Consider the following 26,648-nt stretch of genomic DNA (forward strand, 5'->3'; position numbering starts at 1 on the left):
ATGCCAGTCGTCTCATTCGTTCATCCTCCATACTGGTGACCCCCGACATCGAGCCACGCAGCCTCGATCAATTTCAACATGCCGCTCATCCCTGCCTCGCTGAGCCAGGCTACCCGCTACCAGCTACCCGCCGCGCCCCCATCGCCATCAACACGCGTCGCGGCCCGCGGGTGACAATAAACGAGCAGACACGGCTACCTACCTACCTACCTACCGACTGGAGTCCAGCCAACGTCGATGACAGGTGCTTTAAAAAATGGGGGAGCGAATGAGACGACGATCTTGACAGCTGGATGTGGAGTCATGCGCGATCCACTACACATAGAACGGTCATCCAGCACCACAAGACATACACCACCTCAGCACCATCATCATCATCATCATCAAGGCCCCGTCCGTCCCCACGAGCGTCGTCACGCCGAGACGGGCGGTAGCGCTACAACACCTCCACGAGCCACAACGACTCACAGTCCAGCTCGGAGTATCATCAACCACATCGATGCCCCTGCCGCCCCCGCCGCCCCACCAATCGACATCAGCCTCGGAAGAGCGGCGCCGCCGCAGCATCGCATCGGCGCGACCATCGGACCACCCACCGTCCTGCTCGCGACGTCACCGCCCTCGAATCTACCGACCATTCAGGGCGGTACACCTATGTACACAGCGGATGACCCACGTCAACAATTTTTTTTCTCCCCACGTAATAATTTTTTCTCTTTGTGTAACAATAATTTTTTTCTTTTGTAAAATTTGTTTCTTTGTAATTTTGGTATCGCTGATGCTGGGGGGGGAGTGATGTGGCGGCTCGCTTATACGACATGGTCGAGTTTGGTTGCCTTCCTGCGAGTGGGGACCAACCCGGCTGGGTTCGGAGAGCCGCTACCCACTCTGTCTTCAGCTGTCATATAATAAACACGTGCATTAACATGCCAGTCGTCTCATTCGTTCATCCTCCATAGTTTGAATATAATTTGCCGAGTACAAATGTAAGACCTTTGGCGCTTTAATTTTAATTTTAAAGCACTTTTGGCACATCGAGCGGCACCCTAACTTATTTGGTGTCCTCGGGCACTGCCCGACCCAGCCCCCCCTAAAACTGGCAATGTACTTGACACCTGACAAATAACAACTGTTTGGCGCATTGACTGTCCAGCTGTAGGTAATAAAAAGACAACCATTTTGTACCCCATTTTACATTTTGTACCCCATGAAATATAGAGGGGGGGGGGGGGAAATATAGAAAGGGCATTATAGATTTGAATACTTCTGTGAAAAATACCTCCTGCAGTTCTTGACTCTGCCTATAATTAATTTATTCCTATTTCTAATTTTATAATTATGTAAATCTCTACTCCTAACTATGTAATTATTAAAATATATAAAAAAATGGCTGAAAACACTGGTGTTGATAGGGTAAACGAACTATTAGTCATATGTGAACCAGTCACAGGACAACCGGTAGCTTTAGATCGGTCACACCCGAAAATTGGTCACGAAAAAACTGGTCACACCCAAAAATTAAAAATTGGTCGAATTTTTCGGTGTGACCAATTTTCGGGTGTGACGGGTGATCACATGTGACCGATCTAGAGCGACCAGTTGTCCTGTGACCGGTTCACATTTGACTAGTAATCACTAGTCACCGGACGCAGAAGGTGCCGCGTATTGTTCAAACGTTGTAAATGCATCGATAAAGGTTTGCCGAACCTTTTTTACAAAGGATTTAATGGATAGCACTGTGACTATCCTACCTCTAGTAATCACCGAACCGTTGATAGTTTGGAAAGCCGCACTCAACGGACGATAGCAGCACATGGTCGTAACGAAGCGGGGGCTTTGGACGAGTTGTCGGTGTTGCGGTCGCGAGTCGGAGCTGCGGCTGCGGCGTGCGAGCGAGACAGAGACAGACACGCCTGTATAGCGGCGTCGCTTTCTTTCACCCGACACCCGACACCGAGGGTCGAGCGCTCGTCGCTCGTCGCTCGTTGGACGTTCGACGTTCGACAGTCGGCCACATCCGCCGAGCTAATGGCGGTCGGGAGCGGCGACGAGAGCCGGCACCGCGGCAACCTTCTTCCACGGCAACCGCGACGCCAACGCCAACGCCAACGTCAGTGCGAACCTCGTGCCTCGAATCCCTGACCCCTGACTTCGGACTGCTCCTAGCGCGGCCGCTCTCGCCTCGACGAGTGCGGAAGCCTCCGCCCGCCTGCAGACAGGTGCCACACCCACACCCACTCATACACACACACACACCCCCCCACCCCACCCCACCCCACCCCCACACCTACACCCCGCCTCGCCTCGCCTCGCCCGTCTGACGTTTACCCTCAACGTCACCCCCCCCACTGCTCTCCCTCTGCCCCTCCTCTCCCCTGCCAGGAGCGTCTTCGTAACGGATCTGTTTTGGCCCACACTCCACACTCCACACCCCACACCCCACCCCTCCCTCTGCGAGTGGTCGTTCCGAGCTGACTCCTCGTCCGCCACCTTCCAACCTTCCAACCTTCCAGGGTCGTCTGATTGGCCGCGCGCTTGTCAAACGTCATCCGCCGACTTGAGCTACTTTCAAAAATCGCAACAAAATATGGCCGTTTCGTGCTCATTTTTTACGACCAATGTCAAGTCTCGCCTCCTTCGCGTTATATATATGTCATGTGTGAACGTTTCCCACTTGAGCATATGCAATGCAATTAATCAAATGTCAAACGTCGGCAAAAGGTCAAATCTGACTCATCTTCGAACAGGGTTGATTCTAATGGGAATTTCGCAACCGGTGATGGAAGTTTTTTTGTACGGGGGGGGGGGGGGTAATATTTAAAAAAAAAAAAACACTTTTATATATATGTATGTTACAGTCAAAGTTTATTTTCAGTTGTCATATGTGTATTCCAACTGGCGTTTTAGGTCAATCATATTCGAATACAGTTATGTGTATCTACAAACGCAAATACACTTTCAACAATGTGCGTCAGTTGTAATGTAACAGTTGAGTTTTGACAGGTCTGATGTTTTTGCGAATGCTTTTGAATTCGCTAAAAATGTGTTCGAAACACAAAAAAAAATGTGACTTTCCAACTCAATTTAGTAGTCGAGTGACGGTTTCCCGAAAACCATCTTGTCTGGTGCTCGCCATTTGAATTAACTTATGTGGGTTAGACGGAATATATTCCAACTAGTTCTTATATATTACATCTGAAAATACACTTAAACTTAGGTTAGATGGAATATATTCCAATTAGTCAAGATATATTAATTATACTTCAACCATATCATATATGTATAAGATTCACAGACGACACAACGCCAATGACCTGCAATCTAGGATGAAACAGCTGAACTACTTTGTAGAATAGAAATATAGGGTAAACAACTGGATCTAGAGATCCTCATCATTGATCCAAGTCTCTCATGAAGTCCAATCCTTGAAAAGATTACAAAGAAGTCGACTGTTTTATTTGCTTGGATGCCTTGATCGTGAGAGTAGGATTCTAATCAGAAATCTGCCGAAAAATTGGAATGGCGAAATCGGTGACAACCAGTCTGACTAAAATATGGACATATTAGTACGATCTTTGATGATTCTCATTACATTGTATCGGGTCAAGACATGGATGTTGAAAAAGAGAGAAAGTGATATTGAATGCCTTTGAAATGTGGAGCTAAAGGCAAATTGCGCATTCCACGGACCGCAAGACCCATGAACATCTCCGTCCTTTACATAAGAGCTGGCAATTTCAGACTGACTCCACATCAAATAGAAAAAGGATCTTTCCCACTTTGTCAAGAAAAAAGACGAACGAAAAGACAGATGATGGTCAGATCTGATTGAATCATCGGACCGGAAGAAGTTTAGGCTGATCAGACAGAAATTATCACAACGCTAAGAGTTGAGCAAAACGAGAAGGAATACCATAGTAGATTTTGAAGAGTCAATTGATAAACTGATTTCAATGATATTGTATACAATATATATCGAACGTATAGAGATTTGTTTCTCTAAGTGTAGATGTTTTTTTGAACAAGAATTATTCCCCATTGCAGTCTTTCAAAGCAAGAGACTCTTTCGACTGTATTTTTCATCAAATTAATTTGTTTTTGAGACCTTAGCGTTTCAATTTGTGTACAAATGTCTCTTTGAGCTACTGAATTAATCAGTCTGGATGTTTAATTGCAAAAATGATTTTATAATTTGATTATGCATATGTAATCTTTTTATATACATTTAAAAAAAAAGCGTCTAAAATGCAAGTCAAACATATTTTCAACGCTAATAATAAGATGACATTTATAACGGTACACAAATAAGTGGAAAAAAATTCAATTTTATTATCCAAGGACAAATTTGAAAACGTTCATTTTTACAAGGCTTTTTTGTACGTCAATCTGCTCATGCCTTTAATCGATGCAAATGAGTCTAAAAATACATATATTTATAAAATGTTTGTGTTTAGATACTTTTATTTGAATCACCTTGAATTAAATGCTAGGTGCTTCAAATACATTCGAGCTTATCTAATATGATTAGTAGTACACTAGATTCAGCTAAAGATCGATTGTCAATACAAAACGTCAAATCCGTTAAGTTATAACGATATAAATATTTAGCAGTCGTTAAAATTATCACTGAAAAGTTTTATATGGTAAATGTATGTACTCTGATGTCATAGCTTCAATTAAATATTAAATAATCTGCTTAAATTTAAACCGGCGGTGTAGATAATTAAGAATTACGAGGCCGTGATTCAAACATTGATTGTATTCAAATTAATAAACTGAACACATGCATATAGACGAGCAAAAAATTGTTGAAATCGGTGAATCAAAATTGTCATACTGGTATGTTAAGTCATAGTTTAAATATTTGGGCATTGTTTAGTTTACAATTTTAATTAGATACGCGTCGTTTCGTATATATATATATATATCTACCTTATCGCTTCCGTATCAGATACTCGAGCGCTATCTTTGAAATATTTGCACTAATACTGTACGCATGTATTGTTTACATTGATTTTATCTTTTTTTTTAAAGTCTAAACACATTTCTAGAGTGCCTATCGATGACTTATGTATTATTTCAATCGCTCGTTGACTATAGATCAGTTACTGGCTTCGAAATATATGCGTCTACTTCGATAGTGTTAATTGTAGGTGCGAAGTCTGACTCATCGTGTGTGTGTATTTATTTATTTTTTTGTGGTTGGGTAACGTATTAGCATTTCAAAATGTACGTTTTGTGGAATTCACATGATTGTGATTTTATTTCGGGTAACTGTACGCAGCATAGCTCGGTCGTTAAGCTTCTGCTTAGCGTCGAGAGGCGCCGGGTTCGATCCCATGAGCTGATCTTGATTGAAAAGAATTTTTCTGTAGTGCTGCTGGTCAGACCTGGATATTTGTGACTACAGGTCGATCGTTTCCTATCAGATTTTTGTCAATTTTCTCCGATTTCATTGTTGAAACGGTTCCCGGTAAAATTGGCTAAATATCCTTCCTACCTACTATGTCACCACTATTTGAGATTGATTAATGTACAATAAAATTTATGTACAATTCGTAGATGTCTCGTTGATTTGCGAGTTTTTCAGTGTCTCGTAATTCAGCGACTTGTATATAAGAAAAAAAATGCTGCAATGTTTGTTATTGGCCAGAAAGACGCATTGGGGCTACCTGTAAGGCCTTCCTGGTATATATGTAAAAAATAAATAAATAAATCTTCTGCAGTGTGGAATTCCATTCAAAAGGTTCGATAAAAATAGTACAGGTTGAGATTATCTCGGATCGACATGTAAATTGCTTTCAATAACAGCATTATTGCGATACCACCGAGCCATTGTTTTTATATGGGAATGGATTCGTATCAAATTTTTTTTCATCGACAAAACTATAAATTTCATTACTAACAACTATATTTGAAATGTTACATCAACGTTTGCCCTTGTATGATTCTTCACACTTGAAAGGTTTCTTGTTTTACATATTTATATGCGTTTTTTTTGTTACAGATACAAATACAGTCTATTTGAACCGCAACATGAAGATATCGGATGAGCGTTGCTTCAAATTCAGTCGAAGAATGTTATATTGACTTTTTTTTTTCTTGAAACGATTGTTTTTATTTGTCAAGAATAAGATATAGACGTTGAAAATATGTGAATGTATTGAATGTGTTGAACTCGGTTACAAAAATTTTGTTTTGACTGTTCGTGGAACTGTGATGCGGGAGAATTTTATCCGTAGTGTTTAATTTTAATCGTAGTGAGTGTGTTCGATACGTCGTGCCAAAATGTCGTTCTTTACCAATCTGAAGAACCTTAAGAAAGTGCTCCATTTGGGGGGCGGTGGAAACGATGCCAAGAAGAAACGGGTGTTCAACAACATCCGTATGGATTGTAGTCCCGACGAGTACTGGGAGATGATCGGCGAGCTCGGAGACGGTGCTTTCGGAAAGGTACGAACGGACTTGCTGATTTATATTTATTTATTTGTATTGTTTAACCGGCAGAAAGGATTGGTGGTTAGCATACAATGCTTTGAACAAAGTGGTCACGGGTTTAAATCCCACTGGTTTCTGCTGGCCAGACCTTGGATTTGTGACTCCAGTGACCCTGTCTATTGGCATGTTAATTTAACCGTTTGCCCGCGGCCAGCTTCTATGGAAGCTTTGGTCAACAAGTTTGTAGCGCGGCTGTCTTCCATAGAATTTCTGAACTTTGCACGGGATTTTGAGGCTTATATGCGCCTATTTCAACTGTTTTTTGGTCAAAATTGGTTGAATATATTACTGAGAGTTGAATGCCATCTATTCAATTTGCTTAAAATGAATTATACCAGTCAAAAATTAGTTTTTTTTGGAACTATACTGAAACATCGTTTAAGTGACGTCACGTCTTCATACAATTATGAAGAATGATTATTTGACAATTAATCCAAAACTACGAGATATATTATGTATTTTATTGTTTAAAATAATACTTTATGTGTTAATTAACATATCTGGTTACTTGAGTAAATATTAAAATCTGTATTTAAGGTCGAACACTCGATTGCCGAATTCGCGAAAAGGGTGCCGCGTACAGGGCTTGTTCACTATATTTATTGCCGCGGGCAAAGGGTTAAAAGTGAACTAAAAGAACCCACTTGTTTTTTCTTCTTTTTTATCTTTAACCAGCAGTGTAAACCAGTGGTTAGCATATGTGCTTTCGAACATTGTGGTCACGGGTTCAAATCCCACTGGTTTCTGCCGGCCAGACTTTGGATTTGTGACTCCAGGTCAATCGTTTCCTATCAGAGTTTGTCAATGTATCTGATTATCATTGAAACTGTTCCAACAAATTGGCAACCTTACCCATTTTCTCGCAAATCTCGAGGTTTTAGCAATCTCGAATTTCGCTGATTTGTATAAAATGCTGAAAATTTACAAATTTGGCCATAAATATCTCTGTGGATGTTAATTGATATGTATTTACTTCGTATATAATACTTGTATCAAATGTACAATGTTTCTGGACAGGAAGGGGTATTGGGGTTACCTGTTAGTCCTTCCTGGTATATTTATTTATATTATTTAACCAGCAGAAAATACTAGAGGTTAGCATAATAAAGTGGCCACAGGTTTAAATCCTACAGGTTTCTACTGGCCAGACCTTAGATTTGTGACTCCCGATGGATCGTTTCCCATCAGAGTTTTTCAATTTAAAACGGTTCCAACAAATTGGCAAAATTTATTTACTAAATTTCGCTGAATTGACTGAAAACGTATAAAACAAAATGTATATATTAAAAAAAAGTATTTTAAAAACTAGGCTTTTCTATGTTTTGTATATAAAAATATAAATCTCGTAAAATATTGCAGATTGGTCTCTTCGAAGAACAGCCACAATCAAAGAGTTGTAAACAAACAAATCTAATTATAATATAAACATTTTAACATTCATTATATAACCTATTAGTGAAGTAAAAATATATATGAGAGATAATGAGATACAGTTCTAGGCGTTTAAACAATTAAAATCTGACAAAACGAGAGGGTGGATGGAAAGTCAAAAAATAAGGTTACTGACCGCTAAACATCATCATGTTCAAAATGTTTGCATTTTTAAATGTGTCTATTACGATTGTTTTTCACCATCGAACTATCAGAATCGATTTAAATTTCCATCGTTGACCAAACCACGCAAAATGGCAAAGTTTCAAAACGACGGGAAGACTGTAGGAATAGATACTGAATCGTTAGCGAAGTGAAACATAGAAAAGTCTAGTAAAATTTTTGCAAATTTACAAATTTGACCATAGATGTCTTTGTGGATGTTAATTGATATGCATTTACTTTGTATAATACTTGTATGAATTATGCCTTCCTGGTATAAATTAAAAATAAATACTAGTTTCGGTACTGATTGATTGTCTTTTTCAGGTGTACAAAGCTCAAGGACGTAGCAACGGAAAGCTGGCTGCCGCGAAGATGTGTCTTCTCGAAGGCGAAGACGACTTGGCCGATTTTATGATCGAGATTGATATTCTTAGTGAATGTAAACATCCCAATGTGGTGGAGCTCCACGAGGCCTTTTTTATTGACCAAAAATTATGGGTAAATATTTTCAACGGATCAATCCAACGTGCAAAGATACCGATTTGATTCAGAATCGTTGATTGCGGTTATATATGTAGTGGTGGAATTGCGCATACAATGATTTATGATTGATGGGCTTATGGTGCTGTATTCTACGTTCAATTACATTCATTATGAGAATATGGAGCTTCACACCGATTGTCAATGCTAATATAGACCGCACTTATGAACATGTAGTTCAATTAAAATAATCTCAGTGCATTTGTTTAGTGTTTGTTTTTTTTTTGGGTTATTTGAAAATTACGTCGTGTGTGTGTCGTCCAAATTCGCTGTACCGATAGTGTACTTTCCCGATGTTTTCCTCATGTCTGAGGGTTGTGAATTTTCCGTCTTCTGACTTCCACCGTGGTCCTCCGACTCTCTCGACATCCTGCGATGACTGAATTACAGTTTTCTAAGTGGGAGTCTTGAACTTTTCACTCCATATTGTTAGGGAGCTGGCTTCAAAACTTCCTAGAATGATCAATTTTTCTAGGCTGTCCTGGTCTCGTCTAAGATGGTTCAGTGATTACACTGAGCAACAATAAAAATTACCAGAGCGGAGACTAACCAATCTTTACTAAGATTGACCCGCTGAATTCGAATATGATATTGATTTTTGTTGGTTAGTGATCGTTCACGAGATATGATGGTTTAAAAAAATGTGCGATTTTTACAGTTTTTTGGCTTTTGCGGCCTTTAACTCAAAATCTAGTATTGCAGTGCTCAAAGTGAGTATTGGAATCAATAGTCAGATGTTTTTCCCATTGATTGTGATATTTCATTGCTTTAAAATACTTATAATTACGTAAACGATCACCAACCAACATAAATCATTATCATATTCGAATTCGGTAGGTCAAAGTTAGTAAAAATCGGTTAGTCTCCGCTCTGGTAACTCGAAAACGTGATTTTTTTGTTGCTCTGTGTTATTAAATTATCTCCCACAAAGTGCTCGCCCAAAAATCATTAAAATCTCTATAATGGAACATCTGGCAGCCGAAAAGTCTATCATACTAACGAGAACTCACATGCCAAGTGTTCCGTATTCCGAGGAATTGGTTCTTCTCGCTGTCCAAGCGATTCTAAGCATCTATTCGTCTATTCTCTGCCTAGTTGGGCTCGCAACGTCCATGTCTCCACTCCGAATAAATATACGGGGAAGACCAAAGCTTGGATGAGACTCATTTTCATGGACACGGTGATACCTCGATCTTTCCAAATTTCGACATTGAGCTTTTCGCCATGCCAATTCGTCAATAGTGTACTCTTCTTCTCATGCCAAATCCGTGTTCAAACTACCATCGGCAGATATTATTTATAGCCCTTGCTTCAATTTTTCGAGTCAAAGTTACATCCATGATCTGATGTTCCAGAACCATGAGAGTCTCCTTCTCCTAAGCCACCGTTTGCCTTCTACTTTCCCATCCATTATTGTCTGTAAAAGGCGATACTTGGGGCCTACGAATAAAGTTGCCAAAATATGTCATTTTTCAGCGCTTTCTCTCTCTCTTTTGATGAAGCAGCTGGAGGACAGTTTCGTTCTCTACTATCTTCCGGTAACAGCTCATTTCAAAAGAATTCGTATCTTATTCAAGCCTACCACTACGTAATCTCATATGTATTACTCACACATGTAATTTACTGTACCAATAATATACTCACACAGAGTGTTTTTTTAAAATCGAATGTTTAAGTTCGATTCACAATGTTTTATATTTAATTACATGATGTACGTAATCTCGTATTGTAGATGCTTATTGAATATTGCGATGGCGGTGCATTAGACTCGGTGATGGCCGAATTAGAAAAAGGACTGAGCGAAACCCAAATCGCTTATGTGTGTCAGCAAATGTGTCGTGGTCTCGCTTTCCTCCATTCTGCCAAAGTGATACATCGCGATCTTAAAGCGGGAAACGTACTCCTGACGATGACCGGGGGCGTCAAACTCGGTATGTATATTGTTGATCGAAATAAATTACATACCGTTGGCAAATTGTTTTTTTAATATTCGCCTATGAATTTCTTCACAGCTGATTTTGGCGTGTCGGCGAAAAATAAATCGACGCTGCAGAAACACGACACGTTCATCGGCACGCCGTATTGGATGGCTCCCGAAGTTGTGCTTTGCGAGACTTTCCGTGACAATCCTTACGATTTTAAGGTTTGTTTTTGATGGTTGATTCACTTCGATGTTGGTTGTATATGTATGTATGTGCTGATGTTTTATTCAATTTGTCAACAGGTAGATATATGGTCTTTAGGTATTACTTTAATCGAATTAGCGCAAATGGAGCCGCCCAATCACGAGATGACTCCCATGAGAGTGTTGTTGAAGATACAAAAGTCCGATCCGCCGACGCTCGAACAGCCTGCCAGATGGTCGCATAATTTCAACGACTTTGTCGCTAAAGCCCTCGTTAAAGTGAGTCTCGTGTGAATTGATAACGTCGTAGATTGTGTGAATTGTAGTTTTTTCTGTATTATTAAGTCTTTGGCTTGTCGATAGGATCCTCAACAGAGACCGGTCGCCGACGATTTGTTGAAGCATCCGTTCGTCTCCGGAGAGCTGGACTCTAAGCCTTTGAGGGATTTGCTTCTTGAATATCGCGCGGAAGTCGTCGAAGAGGAGCTTTTGGATGACGAAACTGAGGTTTGTCATTATATTTATTTGAAATATTGTATACTATATATAGCTTGTATTTGTTTTCATTAATAGTGTGTGTGTGTGTGTGTGTGTGTGTGTTTCTTGTAATTAGAAATATATCTATTTTGAAGGTAGTTTATATGAGGCCGTCAGTTAAGAAGGTCTATTTGTAGAGTTGTTGGATTTCACTAATTTCAATATTTGTTTGCCGATCGTACGGAAGGCTTTTGTATTTTGTGATATGATGGGCTATTAGCTGATGAAATGGGTCTGTTTTGCTATTTGAATATTATCTACGAATGAGTAGATTGAAATAGGTAGATTTTGTCGTTTAAATATTGGTTTGTTTTTAATTTGCGTAGTTTTTCATTAAGGATCCAATCTATATTGTAGATCGAATTTCGAATGTCGAAATTTCTTGAATATTGAAATTCATATCGTAAATTTAGAAGTCATATTTGTTCAAGAAAACAATCTTAAACTGGAATTTTTATATCGGTTGGCTTCTTTATGCAGAATTATATCGTATTTAAGTTTTAAAATATTTTAAAGGTTGAACAAACCAATATGTAGAATTAAAAAAATTGTATTTACATGAATATGTATTTCAGGTATTATTTTGAAAATATCGTATGACACTAATTACTAACAAACACTTGTTTTTTGCTTTTTTCACGCTTTCCTTCTAACATATCTTTTAACACACTTACGACGATAACAATGAACGTAGTATAAAAATCAAAGATCTGGAAGTAAAAGACAGAGTAAAAAATTTAATAAGGGACAATATCAAAGAATTGGTTAGTATACGAGCTCCATATGATTAAAATCGCTTTAAGCTTGTTTAAATTTTGAACCGTACAAATGAAATGCTTAGTTATTTTGAATTGCGAAGTATGTTTTAGAACGCATAGATTAATTATTGCTTTTCTTTGACGCTTTTACTAACACCTAACCTTCATATAATATTTTTCTGCATCACGCATGCTGCGATTCCGAGCAGCGTCCCGCACATCTTGGTGTGTCGAAGGTATCATCGAGAGTTTTGTGTGGATATTTGTAGACTTTCGTACTCGGTCGGATTCATTTATATACCATTCTTAATCGGTGTGTCTGATCTTTTAGGAGCATCGCAGCTCGCAGCTTCCGCTGGAGATAGAAGATGACTCCACGTCTGTCCGCTCGGGTGACACAGCCACCGAAGTCAAAGGTATAGTGACGTTGTCATCAAACGATACTTGGATGATATTTATTTGGTTGTTATAATAATGTTTATATTAAAATTACAGCTGGAGAGTCGGAGGCTGTGGGTGATGCCTCATCAACTACTTCGACTCAACCCCCACCCACATCCGACAAAAAACAGGTGTTTATATTTTTCATTTTGGTGTTGTTTGCTTTCATTGCCATGTTTATTTATAATCTTTGTTTTTTTGATAGGCGCCGAAAAAAGAAAAGGGTCCTGCACCTCGTCCTCCTTCAATCGTGAGCACTCCATCTTCGCCCGAAAGAGAAAAAGGTCCAGCTCCACCTCCACCCATTTCAAATCAAATCCCCCCCACACCTAGCGAAATCGCAGAAACCACCATCCAACGTCCTCCCCCTCCAACGGAAACCATCCCGGTGGTGCCGCCGCCCACGCCTAGCCAAACCCCCGTTCAAGAATCCACAAAGAGTCCGGCGCCGCAGCCGCCCAAACCAGCACCCGCGTCACCGGACACCCAAACGAAAAAACTAATCGAGGTCAAACCACCAGCAGTCACCAAAAAGAACGAAGTGAAAGACCGAAGACACTCACACACGGACACCCAAGCGAACAGCAAGATGCTCGTAGACCAAGTCTGCGCCGAGGCCGAAATACTCGCGTCGGAGAAGAGAAAGACGAAAGCCGACGCGAATCACACAACGTCGATAAACGATAAGCTCATCAAATACTCGTCGGCGGAAAACATAAGCGTCGACAGTAGTAATAAAAAGGAAATATACGACAAGAAAATGGATCACAGGAAGAGCTCAGCCGATGTTATGATCAGCTCTAGGAATAGTAGCAACAACAGCAGCAGCAGTAGCGGCAGCAGTTCTAGAGGTTTAACGCGTGTCAATTCGCAAGTTGTCGTCGAGATTCGCGACGAACGAACCGGTCGAATCATACCAATCAGAAACAACGGCAAACCTCCAGCGCCGAAAATAGCACCGTCGAAAGCTACACAAGATGTATTAAAGGTATTATTTACAATACGAATGTCTTCAACTATCAAATATTTGTGGGGAAGATTATTCCTCGTAGAATGATTCTGATGTACTAACATTAGACAAAATATAATGTATGATTTTTTCTTTAGGATATGCAGGAAACGAGCTCTATCGAGATCGGCCCTTCATTAAACACGTCCACCATTACCATCGGAGCCACCCAGCAAGACCCTTCAAACAGTCTCGCTAGTAACGTTAGTCAAGTTACTGTAGTCACTACACATCCTCCCATCCTAATGGATAGCCGCAAGGTTATTTTTATTCCGCACTAAAATGACAACATCAAATACGTCAACACACAATACTGACCGTCGATAACATTTTCAGGTTCCGCCAGGGGCTGTGACCATCACATCGGGTCATAGCACGGATTCGCAAGAGCAAGTCGTGATTGTTGCCAACGACACCAATAAAACCACGCAAATAAGTTCTCCGGCCAGTAGCGACGACGACTGCTTCCCGTCGCTCGACTCTCTCGATACCAGCACTGCCGGTATGTTGCGGCCATTATTATTTCCTTTTGTTTTGTACGAGTCGTGTAGGTTTTCACCGATCGTCTTTGGCTGTTTCCAGGTCGCGCCGTCCGTAGATTGGACAGCAGCGAGGTTTTGATCGTGTCGCCGGCCGACAACAGTTCGACATCCGTCATCGGAGACTCTGGAGTCTTCGATGACAGTGCTAATGCAACGAACCCGCTTCAGGATACCAGTCACGTTTCAGTTGTAACCGTGGGTGAGACACGAGTGCGAGTTAAGGATTCCTCGGGATCGCAACCGGGTGCTACTCACATTGTCGTCGACGGTATGTGTGATTTTATGTATGAATTTTTGTTGTTTTTAAAAGTATATTTTATTTTAATTGATTTTTTTTTATTATTGTACAGGTTCTCAATCGTCTGTTGGTAACGGTTCATGGGGCGGTCGCGATAAGCTTGTCAACGGTAGAATATCAGACGGTATTCGTGTCTCTCCTGACAGTTCTCACACGCCCGATTCAAGGTTTGCATATCAGTTTGTGTTTGTTGTTGTAGTTTGGTATTGTTTGGATTTAATTTTTTTTTTATTTATTTGGCAGATCACATTCGGAAAGTGGTTCTATTAGATCATCTTCTGGAGGTCATTTGACACCGCCCAAAAATAATATAATCGACCGTTCTGACGCTGAAAGCATATCCACTACTATTAGTCAAGTGCGTTGTTAATCAATATTGATTTTATTTTCTAAATGTAATTTATTACGTTTATGTTAATAATGTGTGGCATTTATAGGATTCACGTGGTTCTAATGGAAAGAATAATGCTATATCTAGTTCGGGAACAAATGCTGATGGAACTCCAGCTACTGGTGACGCTCCAGTTGTCCTCAGAAGGAAAGAACATCCTGCCGCTAATAGAATACAAAGGTTAATATATTCTTCTAGTATATATATATGTATATGTACTTGTTTGAATTGTTTTATTGACTTTTTTTTTAATTTTAGATCAAAGGAAGACATCCAAATGGCCAACCTTAAAAAGAAGACTCGTAAAAGAACACGTAAATTTGAAATCGATGGTGTTATCGTTACTACTACTACGTCAAAGGTGGGTTTTTTGGTTTAGATTTCGATTGTATATGCATTGATTTAGAAATAAATAAATTTAAATTTTCGTTTATAGGTTATCTGGGGCGATGAAGAAAATGGTAGAACATATGATGATCACGCTCTTCGCAAGCAAGAGTTGCGCGAATTGAAAATGCTTCAAAAGCAAGAACAGAAGCAGTTCTCTGATCTTTCGAATAAGGAAGCCGCTTTGAGAGATCAACAAGATAAGAGGTTTGTTGTTGTTACTTTATCTATGTACGTAGTAACAATAGATGAAGTTTTGTGATCATGCGAAAATTCGAACTCGAGATTTTGACTGATTTGAACTCAGAATCGATCACTGATCACGTTTTCATGATCTAGAATAAATGTGTGTGTTTGTGTGTGTGTCTGTGTGGGTGTGTATTTTGGGGATATTTTTAACACCGTAAGTCCTATCGAACTGAAACTTAGTATCGGTTACTGAAATTTTTATCGACACGACGTAAATTTTTTTCAAATTTTTAAGTTGACCGGAAATGGTACCTCGACTTATAGGTGTCCTCTTTTTTTAAGTTTTTGAATTCAATTATCTCCCAAACCACTAACTGAATCGGACTGAATTTTTTTTAAATATAGTACAAATAATAATTTTTATAACCTCATATTTTTTAAATATTTCTATCTGAACCGGAAGCAGTACTTTTACTCTAGAGAATCGAAGTTTTTTATGTTTTTTTCAGAAACCTTTTGGTTTATTGAACTGAAATTTCATATCTAGAAGTTTAAGTTTAATACCAAGTTAATTATAAAATTTAGTTAGCATCCGTCAACCGGAAGTAGCAGTTTACTCATGTTCGATTTTTCTTCCACTATTTTTTTCGACCCCTTAAACATGTGTGTTCGTCACAAAAAAATTCAAGTATAATTCTTGTATCAATTTGATGAAAATAAAAAAATATTATTATATTTTATAAACCGGAAGTGGGATTTTTTCTCTTAGAAAGGTCGAATATGTTGTGCCCACTACTCTGTCCACACCCCTGAACGTATTAAGCTGAAAATTTATATTTCTATCCTTTATGTACTAACTTAGAGCTGGTAGGGTTTTGGTCAGAATTCGTAAGCCGGAAGTAGTTTTTTTTTTTTAAAACAATTCTTCATTATTTTTTCATTGTTTTATTTTGACCTTTTAAATTATTTTAAGCTTCTTGATATTTATTGTGTATGATAAAAATAGTGATTTTAAGTAAAAATAAAAAAAAAAAACACTTAATTTAATGAACCGGAAGTGGGATTTTTTTTCTCGTAGGAAGGTCAAAAATGTTGTGCCCACTACTCTGTCCACACCCCTGAACGTATTTAGCTGAAAATTTATATTTCTATCCTTTATGTACTAACTTAGAGCTGGTAGGGTTTTGGTCAGAATTCGTAAGCCGGAAGTAGTTTTTTTTTTTTAAAACAATTTTTCATTATTTTTTCATTGTTTTATTTTGACCTTTTAAATTATTTTAAGCTTCTTGATATTTATTGTGTATGATAAAAATAGTGATTTTAAGTAAAAATAAAAAAAAAACACTTAATTTAATGAACCGGAAGTGGGATTTTTTTTCTCGTAGGAAGGTCAAAAATGTTGTGCCCACTACTCTGTCCACACCCCTGAACGTATTTAGCTGAAAATTTATATTTCTATCCTTTATGTACTAACTTAGAGCTGGTAGGGTTTCGGTCAGAATTCGTAAGCCGGAAGTAGTTTTTTTTTTTTTAAAACAATTTTTCATTATTTTTTCATTGTTTTATTTTGACCTTTTAAATTATTTTAAGCTTCTTGATATTTATTGTGTATGATAAAAATAGTGATTTTAAGTAAAAATAAAAAAAAAAACACTTAATTTAATGAACCGGAAGTGGGATTTTTTTTCTCGTAGGAAGGTCAAAAATGTTGTGCCCACTACTCTGTCCACACCCCTGAACGTATTTAGCTGAAAATTTATATTTCTATCCTTTATGTACTAACTTAGAGCTGGTAGGGTTTTGGTCAGAATTCGTAAGCCGGAAGTAGTTTTTTTTTTTAAAACAATTTTTCATTATTTTTTCATTGTTTTATTTTGACCTTTTAAATTATTTTAAGCTTCTTGATATTTATTGTGTATGATAAAAATAGTGATTTTAAGTAAAAATAAAAAAAAAAACACTTAATTTAATGAACCGGAAGTGGGATTTTTTTTCTCGTAGGAAGGTCAAAAATGTTGTGCCCACTACTCTGTCCACACCCCTGAACGTATTTAGCTGAAAATTTATATTTCTATCCTTTATGTACTAACTTAGAGCTGGTAGGGTTTCGGTCAGAATTCGTAAGCCGGAAGTAGTTTTTTTTTTTTTAAAACAATTTTTCATTATTTTTTCATTGTTTTATTTTGACCTTTTAAATTATTTTAAGCTTCTTGATATTTATTGTGTATGATAAAAATAGTGATTTTAAGTAAAAATAAAAAAAAAAACACTTAATTTAATGAACCGGAAGTGGGATTTTTTTTCTCGTAGGAAGGTCAAAAATGTTGTGCCCACTACTCTGTCCACACCCCTGAACGTATTTAGCTGAAAATTTATATTTCTATCCTTTATGTACTAACTTAGAGCTGGTAGGGTTTTGGTCAGAATTCGTAAGCCGGAAGTAGTTTTTTTTTTTAAAACAATTTTTCATTATTTTTTCATTGTTTTATTTTGACCTTTTAAATTATTTTAAGCTTCTTGATATTTATTGTGTATGATAAAAATAGTGATTTTAAGTAAAAATAAAAAAAAAAACACTTAATTTAATGAACCGGAAGTGGGATTTTTTTTCTCGTAGGAAGGTCAAAAATGTTGTGCCCACTACTCTGTCCACACCCCTGAACGTATTTAGCTGAAAATTTATATTTCTATCCTTTATGTACTAACTTAGAGCTGGTAGGGTTTTGGTCAGAATTCGTAAGCCGGAAGTAGTTTTTTTTTTTTAAAACAATTTTTCATTATTTTTTCATTGTTTTATTTTGACCTTTTAAATTATTTTAAGCTTCTTGATATTTATTGTGTATGATAAAAATAGTGATTTTAAGTAAAAATAAAAAAAAAACACTTAATTTAATGAACCGGAAGTGGGATTTTTTTTCTCGTAGGAAGGTCAAAAATGTTGTGCCCACTACTCTGTCCACACCCCTGAACGTATTTAGCTGAAAATTTATATTTCTATCCTTTATGTACTAACTTAGAGCTGGTAGGGTTTTGGTCAGAATTCGTAAGCCGGAAGTAGTTTTTTTTTTTTAAAACAATTTTTCATTATTTTTTCATTGTTTTATTTTGACCTTTTAAATTATTTTAAGCTTCTTGATATTTATTGTGTATGATAAAAATAGTGATTTTAAGTAAAAATAAAAAAAAAACACTTAATTTAATGAACCGGAAGTGGGATTTTTTTTCTCGTAGGAAGGTCAAAAATGTTGTGCCCACTACTCTGTCCACACCCCTGAACGTATTTAGCTGAAAATTTATATTTCTATCCTTTATGTACTAACTTAGAGCTGGTAGGGTTTTGGTCAGAATTCGTAAGCCGGAAGTAGTTTTTTTTTTTTAAAACAATTTTTCATTATTTTTTCATTGTTTTATTTTGACCTTTTAAATTATTTTAAGCTTCTTGATATTTATTGTGTATGATAAAAATAGTGATTTTAAGTAAAAATAAAAAAAAAACACTTAATTTAATGAACCGGAAGTGGGATTTTTTTTCTCGTAGGAAGGTCAAAAATGTTGTGCCCACTACTCTGTCCACACCCCTGAACGTATTTAGCTGAAAATTTATATTTCTATCCTTTATGTACTAACTTAGAGCTGGTAGGGTTTCGGTCAGAATTCGTAAGCCGGAAGTAGTTTTTTTTTTTTTAAAACAATTTTTCATTATTTTTTCATTGTTTTATTTTGACCTTTTAAATTATTTTAAGCTTCTTGATATTTATTGTGTATGATAAAAATAGTGATTTTAAGTAAAAATAAAAAAAAAAACACTTAATTTAATGAACCGGAAGTGGGATTTTTTTTCTCGTAGGAAGGTCAAAAATGTTGTGCCCACTACTCTGTCCACACCCCTGAACGTATTTAGCTGAAAATTTATATTTCTATCCTTTATGTACTAACTTAGAGCTGGTAGGGTTTTGGTCAGAATTCGTAAGCCGGAAGTAGTTTTTTTTTTTTTAAAACAATTTTTCATTATTTTTTCATTGTTTTATTTTGACCTTTTAAATTATTTTAAGCTTCTTGATTTTTATTGTGTATGATAAAAATAGTGATTTTAAGTAAAAATAAAAAAAAAAACACTTAATTTAATGAACCGGAAGTGGGATTTTTTTTCTCGTAGGAAGGTCAAAAATGTTGTGCCCACTACTCTGTCCACACCCCTGAACGTATTTAGCTGAAAATTTATATTTCTATCCTTTATGTACTAACTTAGAGCTGGTAGGGTTTTGGTCAGAATTCGTAAGCCGGAAGTAGTTTTTTTTTTTTAAAACAATTTTTCATTATTTTTTCATTGTTTTATTTTGACCTTTTAAATTATTTTAAGCTTCTTGATATTTATTGTGTATGATAAAAATAGTGATTTTAAGTAAAAATAAAAAAAAAACACTTAATTTAATGAACCGGAAGTGGGATTTTTTTTCTCGTAGGAAGGTCAAAAATGTTGTGCCCACTACTCTGTCCACACCCCTGAACGTATTTAGCTGAAAATTTATATTTCTATCCTTTATGTACTAACTTAGAGCTGGTAGGGTTTTGGTCAGAATTCGTAAGCCGGAAGTAGTTTTTTTTTTTTAAAACAATTTTTCATTATTTTTTCATTGTTTTATTTTGACCTTTTAAATTATTTTAAGCTTCTTGATATTTATTGTGTATGATAAAAATAGTGATTTTAAGTAAAAATAAAAAAAAAACACTTAATTTAATGAACCGGAAGTGGGATTTTTTTTCTCGTAGGAAGGTCAAAAATGTTGTGCCCACTACTCTGTCCACACCCCTGAACGTATTTAGCTGAAAATTTATATTTCTATCCTTTATGTACTAACTTAGAGCTGGTAGGGTTTTGGTCAGAATTCGTAAGCCGGAAGTAGTTTTTTTTTTTAAAACAATTTTTAATTATTTTTTCATTGTTTTATTTTGACCTTTTAAATTATTTTAAGCTTCTTGATATTTATTGTGTATGATAAAAATAGTGATTTTAAGTAAAAATAAAAAAAAAAACACTTAATTTAATGAACCGGAAGTGGGATTTTTTTTCTCGTAGGAAGGTCAAAAATGTTGTGCCCACTACTCTGTCCACACCCCTGAACGTATTTAGCTGAAAATTTATATTTCTATCCTTTATGTACTAACTTAGAGCTGGTAGGGTTTTGGTCAGAATTCGTAAGCCGGAAGTAGTTTTTTTTTTTTAAAACAATTTTTCATTATTTTTTCATTGTTTTATTTTGACCTTTTAAATTATTTTAAGCTTCTTGATATTTATTGTGTATGATAAAAATAGTGATTTTAAGTAAAAATAAAAAAAAAAACACTTAATTTAATGAACCGGAAGTGGGATTTTTTTTCTCGTAGGAAGGTCAAAAATGTTGTGCCCACTACTCTGTCCACACCCCTGAACGTATTTAGCTGAAAATTTATATTTCTATCCTTTATGTACTAACTTAGAGCTGGTAGGGTTTTGGTCAGAATTCGTAAACCGGAAGTAGTATTTTTTTTTAAAACAATAATTCATTATTTTTCAATTATTTTATTTTGACCTTTTAAATTGTTTTAAGCTTCTTGATATTTATTGTGTATAATAAAAATAGTAATTTTAAGTAAAAATAAAAAAAAATCACTTAATTTAATAAACCGGAAGTGGGATTTTTTTCCTCGTAGAAAGGTCAAAAATGTTGTGCCCACTACTCTGTCCACACCCCTGAACGTATTAAGCTGAAAATTTATATTTCTATTTTTTATGTACTAAATTAGAGCTGGTAGGCTTTTGGTTAGAATTTGTTAACCGGAAGTAGTATTTTTTTTTAAAACAATATTTCATTATTTTATTTTGACCTGTAAAATTATTTTTATTTTCTTGATATTTAATGAGTAGTGATTTTTGGTAATAAAAAAAATTTGAACAAAATCTGACAACCGGAAGTAGAACTTTTGTTTTGTGCAAGTTTCCATACATTTGCGCTCAATTTGTATCACTATCATAGTCATCAGTTCAATATCGAATTTTGTTTTGTAACCTTCTTATATTCCTCAATTATATAGATAAAGTCATGGGTTGGTCACACCCGAATTTTTTTTTTTGTTTTTGATCATTTTTTTATGTACGATGATGTTTTTATTACATGATTGTATTATTTTGTGTTAGGTTTGAACATGAACTTCAAGCTTTGGGTCGTGCCCATGAAGCCGATGCAGATTCTCTGTCTAGACAGCAACGGACAACAGTCGAACGTGCTGCTCAGCTACAGGAGACTGACTTAAGAGCTGCTGCGCGAAGGCTGCGTGCTGAACAAGAACGCGAAATGAAGCACTTCCGTGATGGCCTCAAACAGGAGATGAGACTTCTCAAACAGGTATACTTGAAATTGATATTTTACAGTGTGTATATGTATGTGTATCTCCAGAATGAAGTTTTGACTGATTTTTAATTTTTTTATTTAACTAGGAAGTAGAACTTTTGCCTAAAGAGAGACGAAAAGAAGCATTCCGAGCCGACAAACAAAGGCTTGATGCCGAACAAGAAGAAAGAGAACGAGTGTTTCTACAACAATTAGCGTCGACACAGGAGTTGTATTTAGCTCGTTTGCAGGATTCTCACCGTGACCGACAAGCGTTAGCTGATCGTCAATACCTTCAACAAAAGCAACAGGTTTGTATTATTTTAAACCGTATTGATTGAGATAAGTTTTTGTGCGAATTTCTCGGTTTATTTTCAAATTTAATCTTTCAGCTTATGAGGACTAGAGAGGCAGCATTATGGGAACTTGAAGAGAAACAAATCCATGAAAAATTCCAGCTCACAAAGAGACAACTGAAGGACGTTTTCTTCTTACAGAGGCATCAAATGCTTGTGAGACACGATAAAGAATTAGAGCAGATTAAAAGGTAACTTGCGCTTTTTTACGTTTTTTTTTATAGAATTGTATTCGGAAATGTATCTTAATGATTTTTATTATTCAAAGAATGAATCAACGCAAAGAGGAAGAGTTGGTGAAAGGACAGGCTTTGGAAAAACGGTCGCTTCCGAAGAGGATTCGCACCGAAATGAAAGCCAGAGAGATGATGTTTAGAGAGAGCCTTCGTATTAGTTTGACTCCTGGTGATCCGGAAGAAGAAAGAGATAGACTTAAAAAAGTAAATTTTGTTGTATGAATAAGTTAATGAAAAGTGTTTCGAATGGTTTTTTATTGAGCTTTTTTCGTTCCCTCCAGTTCCAAGAAAATGAAAAGAAAAGATATAGAGCTGAACAGCAACGACTTACTATAAAGCAGGATAGACAAAGAGAAGAGTCGCGAGCTGCCGGCGAGAGTGCCCTCAGGGAGCTGGAACAACTTCAGAATGAAAAACGTCGTGCCTTGATGGGACACGAAGCGGCCAAGATCCGGTCCCTCGAAGAGCGTTACGCTGCCGAATTACGGGAGTGGCGTTCTCAGTTGGCACCGAGGAAGCAGGTATGCTTTGCAGTCTCTATAAATTATGATTTTTTTAAATCATTTCTAATTAGTAGGTTTGAAATAATTAACGTTTTTTGGAACAATAATGTTCTCAGGGTGAAGTATTTTAGTAGTTTATTTGGCAAGGGTTATGTTCATTTAATGGGTATTATTAAAGCTGTTGCGATGGAATGATATTTACAATTATAACAGACCTGTTTCTAGGACTAAATCAAACTCAAGCCACACTGACTCATTCCTTTTGCATCATAAACGTAATTACATCATAATAATCTGGTGAGATGAGTCTAATTTAACATGTTTCATTAACTGGAAGCAGGCCTGTTTCACTCATCGTGACGGCATCAGTATTATTTAATCTTCATAATGATGGAAGTTGGTGATTTTAATATATTTTATACATACATATATTATATATTAAGAAAATTTTTTAAATTGAAATTGTAAATATTACTTTTTTTTTTTTCATTTTAGTTTGTTGTTATTTTCATGTGTGATTAACTAATTTAATGTTTTGCATGAAGTTTTTTTGATTTCTTGAGGTTTTCGTCTATACTTTCGATAACTCTTTTATTGGTCAACGTAATGTATTTTTTAATACAAAAGTAAAAGATTTATAACATTCTCTGTATTTTAAAACGCATTATGTTGGTCGTCCATTTGTTTCTATTAATTTATTTTCTCCGCCCTTCTTATTAACTTACTCATATTATTACTTAATCTAATATAGGAAGTATTGGTGAATTTCGAAGACCAACTGAAACAACACGAGTCCAAATTCAACTGTTTTATTGAGGACAAGTCGACATACCTCGAATTCGAGTGGCCTAGAAACGTCCTTTCCTTTATGCTCACTCCTCGGCCTAGACAATCAATCTTGGGTACTCTGACACGATCGCGCACCACACTCTACTTGCAGTCGCCTCGCGACTCGACCAGCACGGTCTTGAGCGGCTCGCGCAGACGTAGCATTAGCCCCGACTCGGCCCTCGCCACGGAAATACCCGACGAGGTGTTCCTGACGCACAAAGCGGGCAGAGAAACGCCCAAAGTGTCCTCCCGCTCCAGAATGTCCCTGTTCTCGGGAGCGGTCGCTGACACTAAAAAAACCACACCCATTATGGCCTTTGGAGACGATGTCTCCAACAAGGAAACACAATCCCGCGACAAAGACAAGCACAACAATGCCAATCGCAAGAGCAAGTTCATCGAGGCCTACGACGATATTAACAAGTCGGATCAAAACGAAAAATTGATGTCCGTCGTTATTAACATCAACGAAAACAAGTCGCACAATATCGAGGAGACTTATTTTGGCGACGACGTCACGGGCCGTCGGTCCACCACCAAGTCGATAGCTTCGGACGTCGTCGACACGTCCGTGGACGGACCTTCGGTGATACTGTTGCCGCAGACGCCCGAAGTGCAAAAGAGCAACTGGGGCACTTCGAGACATTCGACCGTCGTCGATATAACCAAATCGGAAGTCAAATCTAACAATCTCGACGATTCGGCCGCTTAGCTGTCCGTATCCACTTTGAATAGGTTCTAGTAAAATTTTTTCACTATTATACGTGTCCGTAGTGTTTTTTTTTTATTAGGTGGTATATTTTTGTATCCAAGATTGTCATTGTGTCCACACTCACTGTATTGACGCAAAAACACACCCACCTCGTATCGTCTTGTATGATTGGCATTTTATATATTCTTTGTGATGTTGTTTCACACGTTCGTTGTGTATCGTAGCCGAGTATGAAAAGGTGACTCTTGTGTCCGTTACGTGTATTATTTGGTCATAAGTTCATCTACCGAGGCATTGTGAAGATATACACGATTTCACTATTGGTATAAATTTGCTACCTGAGATACGACTATGAAGTAAATAAGCATTACACTATTTATGTACAATTATTATATCATAATGAAATTAAAAAAAAAAAATGTGAAGCTTCATAGTGCCTTTGTATATGAAATTGAGTGTAGTAAGTATTTTTGAATGATTTTTCCATGTAGCTGTATACATATATAATAGTGGTTATGGTTGATTTGCATGTGAAAGTTTTTTTTTTAATTTGTCTATATGAATCTTCTTTTATATGTGTTTTATATACGCACACACAATTGTGTGTTTCATCAGTCGAAAGCTTTAACCGTTTGCCCCATCCGTCTTCTATGGAAGCTTTGCGCGACAAGTCTGTAACGCGGCTGTCTTCCATAGAATTTCTGAACTTTGCACGGGATTTTGAGCCTTATATGCGCCTATTTCGACTGTTTTTTGGTTCAAAATTGGTTGAATATATAACTGAGAGTTGAATGCCATCTATTCAATTTGCTTAAAATTCATTTATACCAGTCAAAATTAGTTTTTTGTGGAACCATACTGAAAACTCGTTTATGTGACGTCACGTCTCTTGAACAATGGCGACGATACGTCTCAATTGTATAAAGAATGATTATTTGACAATTAAGCCAAAACTACGAGATATATTATGTATTTTATTGTTTAAAATAATACTTTATGTGTTAATTAATATATTTGGTTACTTGAGTAAATATTAAAATCTGTATTTAAGGTCGAAAACTCGATTGTCAAATTGGCGAAAAAGGTACCGCGTACACGGCTTGTTCGCTATATTTATTGCCGCGGGCAAAGGGTTAACGTACTTTTATAAGTTTTCACACTCGTTGTTTCAAACACTTGCTTATACGTACTACATACTTTTCACTTCCCGTCTATATTCCTTCTTTACGTTAAAATTCCTTTTGTTCTTACTAAAAATAAAATTAACATCGGCGTTCTGCAACCGAGAGCATGCTGTTTTATTTGCAACACTTTTCTCTTCCTGCTTGACGGCATGGTACGTCTCTTTTAATATGATTTTTACAATGTCGTATTCAAGTTTATGCTACTTTTTCAAATTGAAAGCGATTATAAACGTGTTCTGTCGCATTTTCAGGCCTTGGAGGAGGAGTTTGCCTCGCAGCTGGACGAGCAGGATAAGCGCAACGGTCCCGTCGGACTCGTCAGAACCTCGTCGGTCGCCGTCGGAGAACCCCCGCTGTACTCGTCCCGAAGCAGCCTCACCTTTTCGTACACCGAATGACTAGGCCATATGACTTACGCACCGTAACAACAATCACTGTAGTGCCTGAAGAATGATTTTCATCGTGACGGCTAAATAATAATATTCTTATCCGTAGCAAAAGCAATAAATACAAAGTATATTTATTATATTATATAATAATAATGAAGTCGATTTGACGGGTGGACGTACGTAAGGATCGGTTAAACTGTGTAAAATAAATATAAGACTGCAAGACATGGCTCAACAATTCGAAAATATGATTCCATTGCTGTAATTCGGCGAGCGGTCTCCATGATCGCTTTGCATATATATATAGAGAGTATAAATATAATAATATAATAGATTTTAGCAAATTAATGAATGCTCAGCCAATATATTGTAGTTATTATTATTATTGTGTAATAATTCTTTATTAATTCTCACTAGTTAAAACAATTAAAAAAAAATAAAATGGATGCATCGTGTTTTGTGTGCGTGTACGATATGATATATCCCGAGCGAGTGTTTGCGTATGTGTGTGCATATTCCCTCCAGTTTTTTTTTCTTATTACGTTGTAATTATTTTTGTATATATATAACGGTAAATGGACTACTAGTCATATGTGAACCAGTCACAGGACAACCGGTCGCTCTAGACTGGTCACACGTGATCACCCGTTACACTAAAACTGGTCACACCCTAAAACTGGTCACGAGAAAACTGGTCACACCCAAAAATTGAAAATTGGTCGAATTTTTGGGTGTGACCAGTTTTTTCGTGACCAATT

General features: G+C 36.9%; 1 protein-coding gene across 1 annotated transcript; it reads left to right on the forward strand.

The window, feature by feature from the left end:
* Positions 1–1,819: 1,819 nt before the first annotated feature.
* On the forward strand, positions 1,820–24,724 carry Slik (Sterile20-like kinase). The gene is made up of 24 exons (XM_077442039.1): positions 1,820–2,219; positions 6,008–6,453; positions 8,419–8,592; positions 10,367–10,565; positions 10,647–10,777; positions 10,859–11,038; positions 11,123–11,266; positions 12,386–12,470; positions 12,550–12,626; positions 12,701–13,483; positions 13,603–13,764; positions 13,841–14,006; positions 14,087–14,314; positions 14,397–14,511; positions 14,588–14,702; positions 14,782–14,915; positions 14,994–15,096; positions 15,172–15,329; positions 21,487–21,694; positions 21,787–21,990; positions 22,072–22,226; positions 22,304–22,475; positions 22,553–22,792; positions 23,526–24,724. The coding sequence occupies exons 2-24, from the start codon at positions 6,289–6,291 to the stop codon at positions 24,315–24,317; spliced, it is 4,890 nt and encodes a 1,629-aa protein (XP_077298165.1). The 5' UTR covers positions 1,820–2,219; positions 6,008–6,288; the 3' UTR covers positions 24,318–24,724.
* Positions 24,725–26,648: the final 1,924 nt, after the last annotated feature.

Source organism: Arctopsyche grandis, chromosome 12, assembly GCF_051622035.1.
Source record: "Arctopsyche grandis isolate Sample6627 chromosome 12, ASM5162203v2, whole genome shotgun sequence".
NCBI lineage: Eukaryota > Metazoa > Arthropoda > Insecta > Trichoptera > Hydropsychidae > Arctopsyche > Arctopsyche grandis.